The sequence below is a fragment of the Cottoperca gobio genome, chromosome 14, assembly GCF_900634415.1.
Source record: "Cottoperca gobio chromosome 14, fCotGob3.1, whole genome shotgun sequence".
Taxonomy (NCBI): domain Eukaryota; kingdom Metazoa; phylum Chordata; class Actinopteri; order Perciformes; family Bovichtidae; genus Cottoperca; species Cottoperca gobio.
The window spans coordinates 19,371,967-19,390,894 of NC_041368.1; the positions used below are offsets into that span (position 1 = coordinate 19,371,967).

The following is an 18,928-nucleotide window of genomic DNA, read 5'->3' on the forward strand; positions in this document are numbered from 1 at the left end:
ATCTGTTTTAGTTCACCTCATGATGATTTCTTACTTCAGGTGTTTTAACAAATCTTTATCCACAACCATCATTGTGACAAAGATGTTTACATTCAGATTATTCTTTTAAAAAAACATAACATTTAATATACATTTTCTAACATATCAGGGTAAATATTTTGCATTGATGCAGTTGTAACATTAATATTATATATGATACATACATATAAATTAGAGTGTACAAAGTGTACTTTAAGTATCATCTGTATACAGCAGAACGACCCCTTCAAATACAAATATTGTATTATTATTGCTGTTAATATGTCAGCAGCATTTCCATGTTGTAGCCAGTGAAGGTAAAACTATTTGTGGGTAGTTCAATATGGGAAATAGCATTATATATTTTTTTTAAACAGAAAACCAATTATAATATTCATGTAAAATGAAAAGTAACCAGGCTAACTATACGAGTCAAGTACGTTTAGTGGAGTGAAATGTAAATTATTTGCCTCTGAAATGTAGCATAACATACAAAAACTTGATTAAAATGCCTCAAAACTGAATTTAAGTACAATGCTTGAATAAATGTAGGCCTACATTTTGAAATCACGTAACAGTTTATTATGAAGTGAGTAAAAATAGTTGGAAAAGCTTTGTAGTACACAGGTTGAAAATGACTTTCATCATGTAACAGCAGAGGTCAACTGTGAGTCCATCCAGTCCTCCTGTTCTGCACAGATGTTATGTAACATTACAGCTGCTGATATATTTCCTAAGCTGTCCCGGGTCAGTTTGTATAAACTGCACGATGTGGTGAGGTGCAGAAAACTGACTTCAAGTCAGCTGTTAACGCGACCTCCTTTCAGGGATGCTGCGGGAGGAGTTGCGTGCTGCCCGGAGTAGGACTAAACTGCGCATGCGTCAAGGGAAACAGCCGACACCAGAGAAGGACGCTATGCAAGATAGTTCACGTTTGCTATTTCCGTTTTCGGTTCTAATAACTTATGGCAGAGGATGAAGGGGAGAAAAATAGTACCTGTTTTTATTATTGTTGCTATTTACTTGATTATTATTATTATTGTTATGCATTAACATGTTAGCAGTTAAAGTTTAATTTGGTCGAGTTGGAGGTGATTTTTACTGAGGCTACCTTTTATAAATCATATTTTATAAACTGATTATATATTTTTGTATGAGAAATAATATTATGCAAGGCCTAGTAACTACAGGATTACACCACTAATTCAATGTCAAACAAGAAATTACGAGGCTTGTGTGTAAATAGTGGGAAACCCTCGTACCTTTTCCCCGCCGATACCACTCAGGCCTGAATGCTGAAATCGGGTGTGAACCATCTTGCTATTTGATTGAATGTTGTATCTTTGACGATGACAAGAGGCCTCTGCTGCTTGCGTGACTTGTAACGTACGTGACTCCAGACCACCTCCCTTTGTGCAGTTGACAAGCCCCTTCTCGGCCAGGACAGGAACACGCAGAGGTACGTTATGTATCCAATATTGAAATGCAACACAGCTGACGTTTACTTCACTGCACTGTCACTGCTATCGGCCGGTGGATTGTGACCTCCATCACAATCCGTCTCATCCATTGACTTACCGGAGGTGGGTGCAGTCGGGTGTGCAGCAGAGATGCTAGGCCTGCTGCTTTCCAACTGCTGTTAGCTTGTTGGCTAATGTGCGGTCATTTGACAGTGCAGGAGCCACTGCTCAACAGTTATCCAGGCCGCTATAATTAAATAAGCTTAGCTAGCTTACGGGTTTCCCTTCTTGACGTGTTACTGTTTATTTTCCTATCAACCTGCCATAATGTGGAGACACTTGCCCGCTGTCCACCTTGATAGCTAGCTAATGCTAATCTGTTAGCAGGCGAGGGCAGGGAGATGCTGCCTTCACTGGCTTCATGACCTCTTTGTCTGAGTCAAGTGACCACTACTGTATTCACTCTGGAGAGAGACTTTTTATATCAATTGTAGGTCTGTCTTACAGCTGAATTCCCCTGAATGAGACTTCAACTAAAGTAGTGCTGAAGGGCAGTGATGCATCCTTTAACTGAGTAGCTAGGTCAAGTGTTACTTCATCCTTTCATGAGTGGTCTTCATAATGCTGGGATGCCCTCTTTATAAAAGTTATTTGGTGTGACTGTTGTATGAAAATATAGCCTTCTTCAACCCAAAGTCATTAAGCTTCACCCAAGTTCACCTCAGTGACCAGACTTTGCAGGCTATCACATATACAGGGTTGTCCTCTAAGGCCTTAGCCTGTAGCCATGTGTGAAAGCCATAAAACTACTCAGGCGCACTGAGGTGAGTTGGCACAGCGTTGCCATTTGTGTAGTGTTAACAGCCACTGCAGATGCTTGACATTAGTCCACGTCCTGTCCAAGTGCTTCTATATTAGCACAATTACTAGTGACTGTGCTGAGAGGGCTGTCCAGGGGGGCATCCTGAATGATTCAGGAGGGCCAGAGTTGGACATGCCTGGGGATAGACAGACACTTGTTGTGTCAGAGCTGATTTTGCAGCTATTTAGGAGGTCGACATTTTATTGTGGTTGAGAGAAATGTATGGGGTTGGGCTGCATGTTTATATCAGGGAAATATGCGATTTGTTGAATGTCATAACAATGTATTACTTAAAGTGTAGTCAGTTCTGCCTTTCTGCTGCTTGTGTTTTGTCAAAATATAACACATTTCTGGGTGAAATTAAAAAAACAAGCACATTGAACTTTACACAAAAGGAAAATAATGACAGTTACATTTGAAAGTGCAGATTTTCAGGTGATTCTCTCTTTCAACTGACTCCAAAACATAAAATCCCTAAGTGCAATATTGTAGTGATTTGCAATGTGTTTATCGCGCAAGTTAACATCGCAATGGCGATCTTGTGGACTGCTGCAATAAACCGGTGCCCAAATATGCCTTTAATGTGTTCGTCATATTACAACTTGAGCACAAGGGTGGGGTTGTTGAGAAAAAGTGTGACTGCCATCAAACTGGATTGAACAGGCTTGAAGGAAAGAAGTGAGGGCTGATTTTATTTTGGTGATTGGCAGTAGGGTGACTCTTTGAGGTATTCAATCCTTATGTACATAAATGTTATCAATATGCCTGTGTAACAACTTCACCTTGATAACAGTTTGTGCTATTAGAAAATGGAACCTACATCTACCCATAATACATCATGATGAAATAGACTTGCCTTGTACAACAGGCTGTTTAGGAAAAAGGACAAAGAGTTTCACACATACTGCACATGAGCGCAGTCAATCCGGAGGGTTAGCAAACAGTCAGCTTTGTGCTTCAGTTTGTGGCCTCCATTGTCCTTTCTAAACTTGTTTTCTCCCACTTTGAATACTCAAATTTGATTAAGGAAATTGACTTCAGTGTCAAAATGAACCTTTCTTTCCCTAGATTGTTTAAGTAGTGGGAAAAATAATGGACATGGAGGAAGGAATTGATGATTGAGTGTGTGAGCTAACTTCATGACATTTGTACCTGTTCATATCCACCAGTGACCTCCAGTTGCTCCTGCCTTCCTCTTTCAGCAGCACTTCACATCTCATCTGTCCTGTGTCCTTCCCTCTGCTGTGTGACTTTGGGCTCTGGCTGCCCTAAAGCTGTAACACAGAGGGAGGATAAACATGCATGCATGAGATGTCGTTTTTTCAGAGAGAATGTAGTATTTAATTGTTTTCTGCCTTGTTCTTTAGTCAAAGCCTTGATCCTCTTTGTCTTTGCAGATGATGGCTGTACCTCCAACTTACATTGACCTTGGAAAGTCTGCCAGGGATGTTTTCACCAAGGGATACGGTAAGCACTAAGCAGCCAACCATAGTCGCATATTTAACATTTACTGCAGTACGATGTATAGAGAAAAAAAGGTTTGACAACAAGTAAGTGCTAATGCAGTTTTTCTCTTCATTGAAGCGGGTAGCTGTGGTAGAATTTCTTCATCATTCTTTATACTATCATCATTTTTATTCTCTCTGCCATTAGAATAAATATGTATTTTGTCACTCAATACACCAGAAGAACAAGATCTTCTAACTCTATTGTGCTGTGAAGTAATCAAGGGGATTTCTTGCAAGATTAAATGCAACACTTCCTCTTAAGCATTGTACAAATCCAGCCACCGTATAATGTTGCAGAACTTGCACAACGTGCAGTAAAAGTGGTGTGTGTTTTGTGTATATACACACAGCTGCGATCCAATGGTTACTGAAAGATGTCCTCTTAAAATCTAGGGAGTTCCCGGTTGTTGCAGACTGATTCATATGTACCATGAAGGATGATTCATCACATTCACAGAAAAGCCTCAAAACTGAGAGTAGTTGTGAAGCTGGTGACCATTTCAGAGGGTAGAAACTACTACAGCTTTGCCTGAGGATGGACAATGACGGCTGCATTAGTAGAATGTTTAGTCAGGGGGAAGTAAAGAATCGTACCAGGAAAGAAAGTACATGGACGTGGATATTCTCTGGGTCATGTGAAGTGTGGTTTGGTGAATCATTTAGAGCCATGAAGGGGGCTTTAGGCTTGAGCCAGCATCTGTTTAACCAGCCTTCTAGCTGTTATTCATAACTGACAGCATTAATGTTCTCACAGCATCTAGTTCAAATCAATACACTCTTTCAATCCGTTGCATATAAATAACTTTAAATGCACTCTGGAGGCTGATAAATTGCTATTTCACAGACACTAATCAATATCTATGACTTGATTCAATGTGCTTTGAAATATCTAAAGGGATTCTTTAAATGTGTTTTAATAAGTAGGTTTTCACGTACAAGCAATTTGCTTTGGAGCATAAACACATTAAGATCAATACAAATAAGTAAAAGCAAGTATTTCCAAACACAACTATAGAATAAAATAAAAATATACAAAAAATGTGAAGGGGGGGGAAAGAAAAAAGATTAAAATATGTACAAGAATAAATATAGAATAGAAGAAATAAATACTATACAAATATGTACAATATATCTAAATGAAAAGTGGAAGAGCTGTGCAGTTTTTAGAAATGACACTTTAGCACAGAAATGTTCAAAGGTTCAAGTATAAAAAATAATATGCATTGTACAGAGATATAGTCTCAACGACGTGCGTTAATGTGTCGCATGTGGACAGATGTGAAGATGTTAGGACTCGTAGTATCGGCATCAAAGTGGTTCTTGTTTCGAAGGCTCTTTGGTGTTTTTTTAAAGCCTGCTTCACTTACAACAACTATAATAACAGGTTTCAGAGTGGTTATTATTGGATGGCGTATATGTGTTCTCATCCCAACATCATTTTGATCTTTAATTCAATGTTGTCTGTTTCAGGCTTTGGGGTCATCAAGCTGGACTTGAAAACAAAGTCTGACAATGGACTGGTAAGTCGTGACCAGTCATTGTCAGATTACCAGAGCTGCCACTACAGACTGCAGCCGTCCTATCATACGTCCTATCATACGTCCTATCATACCTTAAGAGGCTGATAAGTGGCAGGTTATCTGATCTCCTAAATGTTGCCAGGACACCTTGGCCTCGGCTACCTGACTGATGATTATTATTTTGTAAATGGGAAGATGCTGTGTCAAAACAATCCAACACACTGTGTATAATTAACTTAACTTTTAGTTCAAATTGATTTCTTGACCTTGGAAACCCTCTGGATTTGGGATCAAGTGTCTGTTCCACGATGTTGAATGCAGACAGTGTTGCTGGAAGTTTTACAGCACCACACCACTGTCTTAAACCCATTGTAAGCCTAATTAAAATGATTTAAAAAAGTTAATATACCTGTCTGTATGACCCTGACACCAATACTATCATCTGCAGGAGTTCACCAGCACAGGCTCTGCCAACACTGAGACCAGCAAGGTCGCTGGATCCCTGGAGACCAAGTACAAGTGGGCGGAGCACGGCTTGACCTTCACAGAGAAGTGGAACACCGACAACACCCTGGGGACCGAGATCACCCTTGAAGACCAGGTTGGTGATGGGGGTGTGGGGATCAAGACCATCTAAAAATATGTATTAAATGTTTTTGATTTGGTTTGCTATTGGCAGTAACATACAGTATCTTTATTTTTGTATTCACTCGGGTCCATTACTCAATTCAAGGGTGCTATTTGCCTTGCTGTAAATTGGATTGTAGTTTCATCTAATGAGCAATTCATGCTAAAGTGTTGTTCTTCTTTTTGTTGCCATATCTTGCTTCCTTATTCCACAGTTGGCTAAAGGGCTGAAGCTGACGTTTGATTCCTCCTTCTCACCAAACACCGGGTAAGAACAGCTCAATGGGAACCATGAACATGTAAATCAAGAGATCAGTGAATACAGTGAATAGGTAGACTTCATTGCAAAATAGAACATCAGTCGTACACTGAGGACCTTTTACTTAATAGTCAGCGGCTTATCTTATAGTTTTGTTTGTAATTGTCAAATGGCCTAATTTGACCTTTCCTGGGTCACTTTTTGCTCTTTGCCAATGTGAGCAGGTGGATGTCTGCCGCCAGTGGCTGAATACAACGTTTACTCTTTAGCTAGCACAATGAAAAATGTATTTTACCAAGCAAACATGGAAGATACTGGGCCATTAAAAAAACAAAACAATATTGCATTTCAACTGCTGAATAAGTACCCTATGAATGAACCAAAACAATATTTAGCTAACATCCAGAAACATAACAGGTCTGTTCAAATCATCACACACAACTGCAAACTAGCTTACACGCTAAGTTAGCCGACGTGTCAGGCTGAGGTCACTGCGACAGTGAAGTCATCAAAGAACCCTGCTCTTAAATGTTGGTAAATGAATAAAGGGCACATTGCTAAGAACAATGTGTTTACATGAACAACCTGTTCTCTCTCTCCCTGACATTCTTTCCAGCAAGAAAAGCGGCAAGGTCAAGACGGGCTACAAGTGCGACCACATCAACCTTGGCTGTGACGTTAACTACGACATCAATGGTACAGCCATCCACGGCGCAGCAGTAGTGGGCTACGAGGGCTGGCTGGCCGGCTACCAGATGACCTTCGAGGCTGGCAGGAACAGAATCACCCAGAGCAACTTTGCGGTTGGATTCAAGACGGACGAGTTCCAGCTCCATACGAATGTGTAAGACTACATGAAGCAGCAGATGGTCATTAATATGCTAGCATTTATTAATAAAGGGATAACAGGGTTGACTAGTTTATTCAAATTTAAGGATTTTGTTCGAGGACATTTATTTAATTTTGTAGCTTGATGTCATAAAATGTGACGACAGACATGAAGCGTCATTGGAAAACCTCCAAATGTAAAAACAATTACATCGGGTACAGCCGTAGATGCTGCCCTGATGCTTGACACTAAAGCTGAGCGGGTAAAAAAACAAAACAACTTGTAAAATCACCAACGAAATGTCTGAATAAGCACATAGACACAACCTGAATCCCTTGTGCATGCATGTTTTTTAAGTGTGATACTAAGCCAACTATGCATAAAACCATACATTCTGATTAGTTTAGTGTTTCTGTCCTGTGGTACTTGAACATAAGTCGAGGTTTAAAGTTGTAGCTATAAGTGAAACGACTGACTGTGACAGGACCGACGCCTTCAAATAGTTTTCTTGCCCTTGTCAGGCTGACTAACTCATCGCCCATTTGGCTCACTGTCGGGCACCCTGGTTATTTTTACACCCAGGTGATGGGATTTCCTATATTGCATGTGAGGCAGAGTGAGTGGTTGGCTTGCATAAAGGGCTTCAGTGAAAAGGCAGTGAGGTCGTGTCTGAGAGTGTGAAAAGAGGGCGGTGGCACAGTGTTAGTCTTGTTTCCTGCTGTGTCCCTGGCCAAGCCCGTCTGTTTCAGTCTACAGCTGAAGTGATTATGTGAGGTCAGACAAAGTATAACGTAGGCTTTACATCAGAGACGGTGCACCCACCTGACGAGCTCTTTTAACCAAAAAAAACATAATTTATCCCTTTTTTTTAAATGCTAAATATCACCTTTAGGGAAACATTATTTGCGTTGCGGCAACATTTTCATATATTCCAATCTGCTACTCCTCCTCAGAAATGATGGCACTGAGTTTGGTGGTTCCATCTACCAGAAGGTGAATGACCAGCTGGAGACAGCCGTCAACCTGGCCTGGACTGCTGGAAACAGCAACACCCGCTTTGGCATCGCTGCTAAGTATCAGATTGACCCTGATGCATCCTTCTCTGTGAGTAGTGTGTAACCTGAAGTAGTAGTTGTAGTAGTGCTATAGTCACGTGTGCTACGATGGCAATGTCCCTTTTTATAAAGGAATTCACAAGGAAAGTAATAGTGCAGGGTCAGATTATTAAATTGGCCTTGACTACAGAAGATTCGGAGTCTCGATGACATGAACAACGAACAGTCATAATGCTCCATTCAAATCTGGGTCACAATCTTTGCTGCGAGTTCTGCATAGCTGACCAACTTGGAAAGATGAATGCAAGTCCATGAGAGCGTGTCAAGTTTATTTGGGTCTGAGAGAAGCCTCATCCAAGACAAAATGGCCAATAGGAGGAGTGTGTATTTTGTTTCTTCCGTGAGTTATTCAGCATCCTTTTTTCATTTTCATCTATTTTTTCTCACACAGGCCAAGGTAAACAACTCCAGCCTTGTGGGCCTGGGCTACACTCAGACTCTGAAGCCAGGTGAGTGCATTTTGTATATCATTTTGGTGCCAAGTGCTTAAATGGGCCCAAAAAACGGACTATTTTTTACAAAGACCACAATTTTTTTTAAACATTTACTCAATTAAGCAAACACTATGAAGCAGAAATACTAATCAAAATACAGTTTCAGACTGTTTGGAGGAATAAGTAGCAACAAACAATATACATGTACACACTTACATATACTGCCTTTTCTGTCCATGGCTTATCCTGGTGTTTGTTTCTGCAGGCATCAAGCTGACACTCTCTGCTCTCCTTGATGGCAAGAACATCAACGCTGGTGGCCACAAGCTTGGTCTCGGCCTCGAGTTCCAGGCGTAAGAGGATGATGCAGACGACCTTCCAGTCCTCCCAGCACACACAGCGTTCCCCACCAAAAAAAAATAAAAAATTCCAAATCCTTTTATTGATTAGCTAGCCCTCACAAAAACCCCTGTGTCCCGAGACAAGCTACAGCTGGAGGCAACATAGCATTAAACGTCAAATCCTTCTTGCAACGATCTACCACTTTTAAAGGACCACTTAAAGGGAACATTATATTTTGGAAATAAAGAGCTGAGTTCAGATCAAAACTACAACCATTAAACAGAAAGTTTTATCGGGAACTGTGTAGTTTGCAAGGGAAAAATAGGGTTGAGTACAGTCAAGTGGACCATCACTACATTCAAACGCAATGCTTTAATTTGTGTCCCTCTCTGCTCTCCAATGCAGATCAAATGGAAAGCACAGTAAGCGTACAGTTGAGTAGTTACAACCACCAGATGGTGCTGTTGCATAGCACTATTAAGCACTCCGTGCTCAAAAGTTGTAGTGGTGAAATAACTGTTTAATTTCCACCCTTCTGCACTGGCGAGCTCTAATGTCTGTCTTGATATAGTATACAATGGGATGGTTTAGTTGTCCCTGATGTAAGCAGCTGTGATTAGCTCTAAGAGGACGCTAAACTCCAATGTGGACATTCTGTGTTTTTGTCTCACTTGTTTTTTGTGTCTGTGCATTTGGTGTGAAACATGTCTTTTGTTACATATAGTAAAATATTATATTATTTTATTGACGGTCTTGCATAGTTTAATCCATCTGTGGAGTCTTAAGAAGGCAAAGACCTGTTATTTCTTCCTGTTGGACCGAAGGAGGGAAACCTATCATCCACACCGTTACACTTCTCTGGATAAGAGTTACAGTACTTCTCTGAGGGAGGGTGAAAGTAATGAATAGTGTGGAAAGGAAATTGTAGTCTTCCACAACTGGTTATGGGAATCATGCTTAGTGTATTTGACAGTATTGTCGTTCCCTGAATTAATAAAGAACATCTTGAATCAGTTTGTGATTGTATTTGTTATTCTGCGTTGTATCACATACAGTAATGACCTGCATGTTGTGATGATTCATTTCAATGTTTATTTCAAATTATGTGATGTTGCAAATTAGCTGGCCATGTGTGAAGGCTGAGGATAATTTAAAAAACGTTTTTAAAGCCAGATATTACACGATGACTGTCGATTTTCACTGGGATCATAAATTTAATTTTGAATTCAATTGATAAATATTCCATCTTGTCTAAAAATCTATTGTTTATAAAATATCTGAACATTTTGAAAGCAAAAAAAACAAAACAAAACGGTTTAAAAACCCAATTATTTATAATAGCATTAAAAATAAAACCAGCAAATATTAACATTTTTGCTTGATAATTGAAACGATTAGTCGATTGGATGCGAGGAAAACGTACACAGATCTTTAAAGATGTTTAAAAGTCTGAGTAGTTGTGATAATTGAATACCCAGCGATGGATATTTGATCTCGGCATGTTTGGCATGAGTTTGTATGAATAATCCACGATTATTTATTTATTTATTTGAGCCATGACAGCTGATTTTGAACAATCATTTTGAACACATGCACTCACTTCCGCATCATGTGGCCATGCGAAGCCACGCCTCTTCAGTTACTCACACATCAACATGGCGACGTGCAGAAAGATGGGGCGAAGCAGGGGATATATTTGTGCTCTTTCTCTGGTTATTTTCCTCCAACCTTTAGCCAGCGGGTTAGGGTTACCGCTACAAGAAGTTACCGCGACAAAAGGTATGTTAGACTTGTATGAAGTACCTGATATGACGACTGTTGTTTTTAAAACCAACCAACAGCACTGCTAGTTAGCTAGCCAGTGTCAACGTTAATATAGCTAGTTGGCTAGTGCGTCATGCTAGCAAACTACGGTGTCAGGTGAGAGGGACGATGACAGGCTGTCTGTAAAAGTCTTAAAACAGTATTTCATTTTAAAATCGAGTCCTTATCAAACTATTACAGTAAAGTTCAACGTAGTAATTCCACAAATATAAAGAGTTATAAGGCTTTAAACGTAACTGCTCAGAATGTCAGTTGAAACAACGTTCAAACGTCAACGTCAAACCGTTGAGACGTTAATTATGCATTTAATTCAATTTAAATTAACACAAAATTGCCTGACTTGGCTTTTACAATGTTTTAAGTAACTCCTTAAATCATACAGACGCATTAGTGTCATAACAAACATCTCGAAACCAGTAACCAGGAAGTTATATTTCTCTAATCAAACTTCACGCTCGACAACCTTGTAACCAACGTAACGGTAAACCTATATTCGATATAACGTTTAGTTCCACCAGTTCATGTCAATGTGTGTTATACAATAGATAACCCCAGTGGAAATGTCATTGGTGTTTTTAAAGGTTTACTTGGTGATGCCCCGAGGAACTCTTCCTTCGCAGCAATGATTTGTGGTGGTCGGGTCCAGATGTCCTTGTCATATATCTGAGCTGTTGAGTAACTCCCTGTCAGTCCAGTAGCGCCACAGATTATTAAAACCTTTTTGAAGTTTACCATCAAGGAACTGGGACCGTAGTAAAGGCTGTAATTGTTCTCTCTATGTCATGTCCCTGTCATGCTTAAATGGACTTTGACCGGGCCCACGTGTAGTTATTGGATTAATTCAATTGAGAGAAAGTCAGTTTTTGTTGTTGTTGCATGTTATTCTTTTCAAATGAAGGTACGTTTGGGTGCCTGACATTGTGTTTACTGGGAAAAATCAAGTTATCGGCCTATTTCTTTTTCATAATATGACTGTGCCACTCTTATCATTCTCAACATACTCACTCAGACAGCTTATTGCTACATGTATTGTTGTGATAAAGATGCATTGATGCAACACAAATACATTACAGACATAGACTGTTAGTTAAGAACAAACATTTTCCTTGAATTGACTATTTTCTCTAGAAATGACTTGCTGAAACATGAAATATCTATCCACAACAACTTTATATATGTCATACACAAGTCATGCATTGCTATAAGATTCGTCCCGCATGCCTTGTGATGTGACATTACTTATGGCGCTATTCCTTATGTAGCCTGGAATCGCATCGGTATCTGACTGCAACATTTATTGACTTAACAATTCATCTTATTTTGAAGCATTTTAAGTTACATTCATAAACTCAAATGTTTGGCATTGGTTCATGAAATCAGATCTTGACATTTCATTTAATGTGCTGTCCTCATACTGTGGATTGCCATTTAGGTTTTGACAAAAACAATGTATACAAAGGGAGGCGGACTTAACTTGATCAGCCACTACATTGCTGTTTGTTTCAAGCTTAATAAATATCAAGCAAACTGGTTGAATGTTCAACCAGCCAAAGTCTGAACATACAGTCATTAAGCTAGTGGCAAGATTAATTTTGGCCATCATCTATGTCTCATATGGGTTTAATCAGAATAAAAATGATCCAAGAGCTGAAAGAGTGCAACTTTAGACAAATGTGGAGGAAGTTCCCCCATTACTTGTCGACAAGATATTTGATTTACGGAAATAATATAAGTATTCTTAAATATTAAGACATTTGTCAAGCATGACTCAACTGCAAGCAGTCTCTAAAGGCTGACTTTCCTACATGCTGTTTCATGCAGCAAAGCCTATAATTGTTGCTACCACAAAGATCTCCTGTTCAGTGATTATTTAAGCTGGCCATGTGTATGAATAGTTCCTTTCTTCTCTTGGGGACGTCTTACTCGATGCTTCAAGTCCATAGTGTTCTCCCGTCCCTTCCTAAGCCGCACCTCCTGTTCCCACAGGACGCACTAATGTTGACACAGGTTAAATGGTGCCATTGATTCAGGAAGGCTGGCCAGATGCATGACACCGAGTTCAGCTCACAGTTACAAACTAGACAAGAGATTCTTGAAAATGTAACTTTTAATAATTATTAAACTGAAATGTTATGGATGTTAAACTGCAAGCTTTATAAACTTAAACATGTTAAATGTGTGTGTATATATACTTGTCTCAAAACATAATTTATTATTGTCAGCAGTTGTCATGGGATTATGGCAAGATTGTGTGGCACACACAAATATTGCTGTTTAGTTCAACTGTCCACTTTGCAGCTTTTGTGTGGGATGGCAGTCTCTGGGTCGAGCTTATTTTCGCCGCCATAGCTGCTTCAGGAGTGATCACACAGTGGGCTTGTATGACATTATTTATATCTGTACTAGCATTTGGACATGCATTTTCTTTTCTTTCCTAAATTGACTACGTGTGTGATGGGGGTTATCAGTATGTCACTTTGGATGAAAGTGTAGTTCTTGAAATGGGTTAAAACTCAAAACTCAGATTGATTTTTGTAGAGAACGCGTCCTTGATTTGAAAATACACATTTAGTTTACTATGCAAGGATTTAAGGATCATTTATTGTTCAGAAATGCAGTTGTAGCTTAGTCCATTTATGCTACACGAGAAAAGTAATCATAAGATGTAAACAAACAAACAATGGTGAATTCTCTGGGCAGATAATATGGCCGGAATCTTTAACATTAAAATCAGGGAAACTAGAGGAGTAACGATTCTCCATCTGTCTATACCAAACCCGGGGATTTGGATTTCAGTCTCAATTTCAGAACCGTTGCACCTCTAATACAAACGTTTCAAGTTGATAAGTTCAAGTGTTTTTAAGGAGCAACCTATTTCTTCAAGCTTATTTTTGTAACCTAATATATATTGTCTTGTATTGTTATCCTTCTTATCTCTGACAGCACCAAGCCAAGAGAATCAGAAGGGAAACACGTCTCAAAGTTTGACTTCAACCACTTTGAGCAAGAAAGCAGGTGACCAAGAGCCTTCGCCATCTCAACAGCATCTTGAGAACCCTGCAGCACCTGCTGGCAATGACTCTACTACTACAACAACAAAAAAAGAGGCTCCTAAAGAAAACCCCACAACAACAAAAAACGAGGCTCCTAAAGAAAACTCCACAACAACAAAAAAAGAGGCTCCTAAAGAAAACTCCACAACAGCCATTAATCCAAAAACATCTAATGTGCATGGGGATTTACAGTCAGTCACCATCTTTGATACCTCTGATAAGACACTGCAGCCAGAAACTGTCAGCAAAGAGGACCCAATAACAGAGGGTAAAGAGACAACAGATGAACCTGCTGCTTCTGAAGCCGCCCCAGCTTCTAGTCCAGAAGTTCCCACCACCTCTGTCAAAGTCCCTGTACCAGTGAAACCTGTAACTGAAGAGCAAGAAGCTCCTGTCTCTGACTCCAAACCCTCAAACGCTCTGAACATACCATATCCAGACCTGCTGCAGACCACTGACAAAGGACCATTACCGATTGGTTTGGATAATTACACAGATGAGGACGAAGATGATGCTACCTACGGGGACGTATATGAAAACAACAACAACAATAATGACGACCTCAAAGACCAGCCTGTGAACAGGCTGCAGTCAGACGGGACGGAGGTGACCCGTTACAAGGGAGCAGACAGCTACAACACAGAGGACGAGGACTCCCACTTCTTCTTTCACCTGGTCATCCTGGCTTTCCTGGTGGCGATTGTTTACATCACCTATCACAACAAGAGGAAGGTGAGTGTTGACATGAAAACAGCTGGGCCACTGCTCAGGATGTAGAGGCCAGAGATGAGGCTGACGCATACATTTAGGTTGCACTGGGCTGATATTACTTCAGCCTTTACCCTCTGTAAATTGCAAAATTAACATTGTAAAAAAGCTATCACACAATCCTATCAAACTAAATGTGTCATATGTAGCACAGCAGCATGAAATATATATATTTTTCTTTGTAGAGGAACACATTCTCTGTTTTTTTATATATATGTATATATATTTAGTATATGTTATCCTGGCCTCGTGTAACTTTGGGTTTTACAGCTGAAGTAAGGATTCCAATTATGTGGTCTGTCATCTTTTCTGCTAGCCATTCAACCAAGAAATACTTTTACTTGATCAGCACTACATCTATCAGATTAATTTGATTTCTATTTGCTTCTTGTTTTTTCCTTTCTTTTTTTTTTTTTTAGATCTTCCTCCTGGTTCAGAGCCGGCGCTGGAAAGACGGTCTGTGCTCCCGCAACACCGTGGAATATCACCGCCTGGACCAAAATGTCAACGAGGCCATGCCGTCCCTCAAGATGACCCGGGACTACGTTTTCTGATCCATGTTCAGAAGGACAATATGTCAAGACCTGCACAGAGCCAGTTGGCCTTCCTGTCTGGCCAGTGGTGGTGTTGAGATGCTGTGCTTTGTCATGGAGCCTGATTGATGCTTTCTCTTGCTTTACTGGCCAACTGGAGAGCATCATGTCTTTGGGATAGAGTTAGTTTGTCCAGAACATTTCTGTTATCTGCATAGAGAGATTTTTACAGTTTTATCTTTTACTCTCATTTGTTATATTATTTGAATATGATTTTTTTTTCCTCAATTATGACTTCTTGGGATTTAATATTTTGGTTTGTTAGGGGTCTTATATTTGTGTTTCAGCCTTATGGTCCCGCTACACCTGTTTCTGTTTCCCCTCCTGCGTACTGTCTTAATGTGTTTACTCACTTTAACAATGTCATTATATAATGCTTAATTCTAACAGCTGATTATTTACCCCAATAATGGATCTTTCGCTCAGCCATTAGCAAAGATATGGATTGACACACTAAACATTGGCTTTTAAAGCACTCGTTGTGTCGTGCATACTTTTGCAAAGCAGCAATCCAGGAGCTGTTACTTATACCTACTGTCTACCGCTCACGTGGAAAATGGTCTGTTTGTCATAGATGTTACTCTAAGTAAATGACTATTAAACTATTTGTAAGAAAAACATAGGGAAAATTGATTTTAAATATACAAATTCAAAAAGAGTCTTTCATGTATGAGATGGAAATCAGTTTCACTGAGATTTCAAAATGTAGTCCAAATTTATTTTCAACTGTTAAACCATCACCTATGTTTCCTGTCTCCTCTCAGAGAAAATAAATGCATAATTGCTTTTTCATTTAGATTTTACATTTGATAAGGGATGTAGAATCCCGACATGTTGGGAAGTTAAGCTGCACATTAAGTCGAGGAGGGTGACTACTCTTCAGGTGAGGGAACTGTCCATGGGCTTAAGCCATTTAAATACTGATACTGAGAATTGTTCAGGTTAGAATGTACTAATATAATGTATGTGAGAAGACATGTTCATCAATTTATATTTTACTTATCTACGGTACCTCTTCTACTGCCCAGATTTTGCTATGCAGAAATCCTGGGGCTGGCCCTCTTTGTTTTATGACTTCGGTGAAGTCTCTATAAATCATTATGGTCTTCATTGTGTTCACACAACATTTCATTTTTGCTTACTTCCTGTCAGAGGACAGTTTGGTGGACCGCTATCTCAGTTCATCAGAAATGTTGCACGCTCTGTACGGCTGGATTTTCACATGAGCAAAAACCACCACCATGACCAGACCATGACTTTATTTCTATTCATTACAGTCGCATGTTGTCCTGTGTGTGGCCGTCTCATGCCTTCAATTGAAATGCCATAACTGCCACATGAATCCACATATTTGTTATCAAGCTCTCGTCGCCTTCCGCCAGTTGTTCTCTCCGTATATATAGGGTTAGAGTTAAGGTACACAGCGATTTGCACTGTGCCGTTCAGTCATATTAGCTGGAATATGAGGGGAGCTGTCCTGCCTAAAGGTGATGGATCAACACTGCTTTTGCAATCAACAGTAGAAACTTCTTTTTTTTTCTGTCAATAAAGCACAAATTGTGTAAAGAGTTCTCCCCGTCTCTTTCATCGTTGTGATGCATGCTTTCATGTTTGACCTGCTCAAGTGATACATCTAAAATAATCTTGTGACAGATTTGAGTCGGATTAAGAGAGTATTTACATCACAGAGCCTTCTGTTATCTGGATCTTTTGGGAGTAAATGACCAGCTCAACTGTGTCGGCGTCGCTAACTAGACAGTCAACTTTGATCTCTGATCGTAAATAAGCTCAGAGGTCGTTTCCTTTCATGACAGACCAAGCTGAAATGTGTGCTTAAAAGCTATTATATACTGTATATATTTATAAGCTGAAAGGGGGGGCGTTAGATATTAGAACAGGCAAATCTATTTAGCAACAGCTGAAGCGTACTTCATCTGGCTAATGTGAAGCAGTGTGTGACAAACACTGCTGGTTATTCTACTGTCAACGTAGTTTTAACTGTAGAAAACTTTGAGTAACACTACCAGGATAGTGTCTACAGACCAAACGATGAATCGATTTAAAACAATGATTACTTGCAGCCCTACTGTAGACCCAGTTGGTTGAAGGACATCAGACTTCAGAGACACATTGTGCAACATTTGTAAAACAAACCTTTCTGCGGCTGTGAGGTTGTTCAAACATCGTTGCAGATATATTCGTAGCTAAAACTGTGTTGTTGGTCTCACACTACGAGTATGACCGTGTTTTTGTACATTTCAGACATGTCAGAATGAAATTGCTGTGCAGACGGATCCCCCTCCACGGATCTCCACAAGTCCATGCAGGCTCGACCACATGTCAGGTCCAGCTGGACTGCAAGTTCAATCCATGTTTGGTTGTTCAAAGGTCAGCGTCATAATATTTCAAGATTGATATGCAAGGATAACAAATACAAATACAGATACACACACATATATATATATATTATATATATAGATATATATATATATATATATATATAGATAATTATAAATATATATATATATATATTATATATATATATATATATATATATATATATTATATTATATATATATATAATATCTATCTTATATATATCATATAATATATTATATCAAATATATCTATATATATATATCTCTCTATATATATACTCTTTCTATCCCCCTATATCTCTACCTCTCTCTCTTCTCCTATCAATATCCTATACATTATCACTCTATATATCTCCATATACCTATATCTATATGTCTATATCTTCGATAAATCTAATAATATCTCATCTATCTCTATCTCTCTCTCTCTCTCTCTATCTCTTATCTCTATCTATCTCTCTACTACTCTATTCTATACTCACTCCTCTCCTCTATCTCCTCTCTCTCCTCCTCTCTCTCCTCTCATCATATCTCTCTACTCTCTTTCTTGATTATAAACACATGTTTGTAAAGTATGCTTCAGCTACTTGAACTCTTGACGCAAGACTCACGTCCGTTGTCAGATGGAAAATGTAGGCACAGAAATCTTTTGAATGGCACATGATGGCAGTCTGTGGTTCTGAACGCAAGTATTCCTCAGCAAGAATCATCAACAGGCGGTATGCACATAGTGATACATTCTGTACATACAAGATAATACATTCAATGGTAATCACTTCAACCTTATTTATGTATTTATTTATTTATTTATCATTCTGTGGACTGTGGCCAGAGTGACCCTTCGACTCCATAAACACATCAAAGTTTCTGAGCTCTACACATTTGTGCACACAAGTAACTTACTCATTACGTGGCTGATCACCTGCTTGTTGTCTGTCCCTCTTCAAATACCTTTGGTATGCTGTCTGCAACACCCAAACTGCAACACCCAAACATCCAGACAACTAGATTGGAATCCTGGGTGATCTGTTATGCAGGTGATGTTTGCACCATGTCCCTCACATTCATTGAATTCCTCCATGACATCCTTTTCTTGGCAGCGGCTCTTCAATTTCACCTCTTCAATACACCTAAATGTACAAAAGAAGAGTGGTAAGGACATGTACACAATATGCAATATCCAGAAAAAAGGCCAATATTAACGTCTTCTTAATTTCATACTATTTATATGCCTGTGTTTGACGACAGGCTCGTAAGCAGCTCATAAGCCTGTTATGGTCGTACGGAGGTCGGATCTATCTAGTAGCAACTTGTTACCCGTTTCACGTAAAGTTACGA

General features: G+C 39.3%; 2 protein-coding genes across 3 annotated transcripts; both read left to right on the forward strand.

The window, feature by feature from the left end:
- The first annotated feature begins 1,388 nt into the window (after positions 1-1,388).
- On the forward strand, positions 1,389-9,990 carry vdac1 (voltage-dependent anion channel 1). Of its 2 annotated transcripts, none has more exons than XM_029448445.1 (9): positions 1,389-1,477; positions 3,738-3,807; positions 5,319-5,368; positions 5,817-5,969; positions 6,211-6,263; positions 6,871-7,098; positions 8,037-8,187; positions 8,590-8,647; positions 8,898-9,990. In XM_029448445.1, the coding sequence occupies exons 2-9, from the start codon at positions 3,738-3,740 to the stop codon at positions 8,987-8,989; spliced, it is 855 nt and encodes a 284-aa protein (XP_029304305.1). In that variant the 5' UTR covers positions 1,389-1,477; the 3' UTR covers positions 8,990-9,990. The 2 variants fall into 2 exon arrangements, with proteins under 2 accessions (XP_029304305.1, XP_029304306.1); XM_029448446.1 differs by lacking the exon at positions 1,389-1,477 and adding an exon at positions 1,490-1,601.
- A 566-nt stretch (positions 9,991-10,556) lies between these two features.
- On the forward strand, positions 10,557-16,783 carry c14h5orf15 (chromosome 14 C5orf15 homolog). The gene is made up of 3 exons (XM_029448842.1): positions 10,557-10,753; positions 13,742-14,583; positions 15,039-16,783. Exons 1-3 carry the CDS (start codon positions 10,630-10,632, stop codon positions 15,171-15,173), a joined length of 1,101 nt encoding a protein of 366 aa, XP_029304702.1. The 5' UTR covers positions 10,557-10,629; the 3' UTR covers positions 15,174-16,783.
- Positions 16,784-18,928: the final 2,145 nt, after the last annotated feature.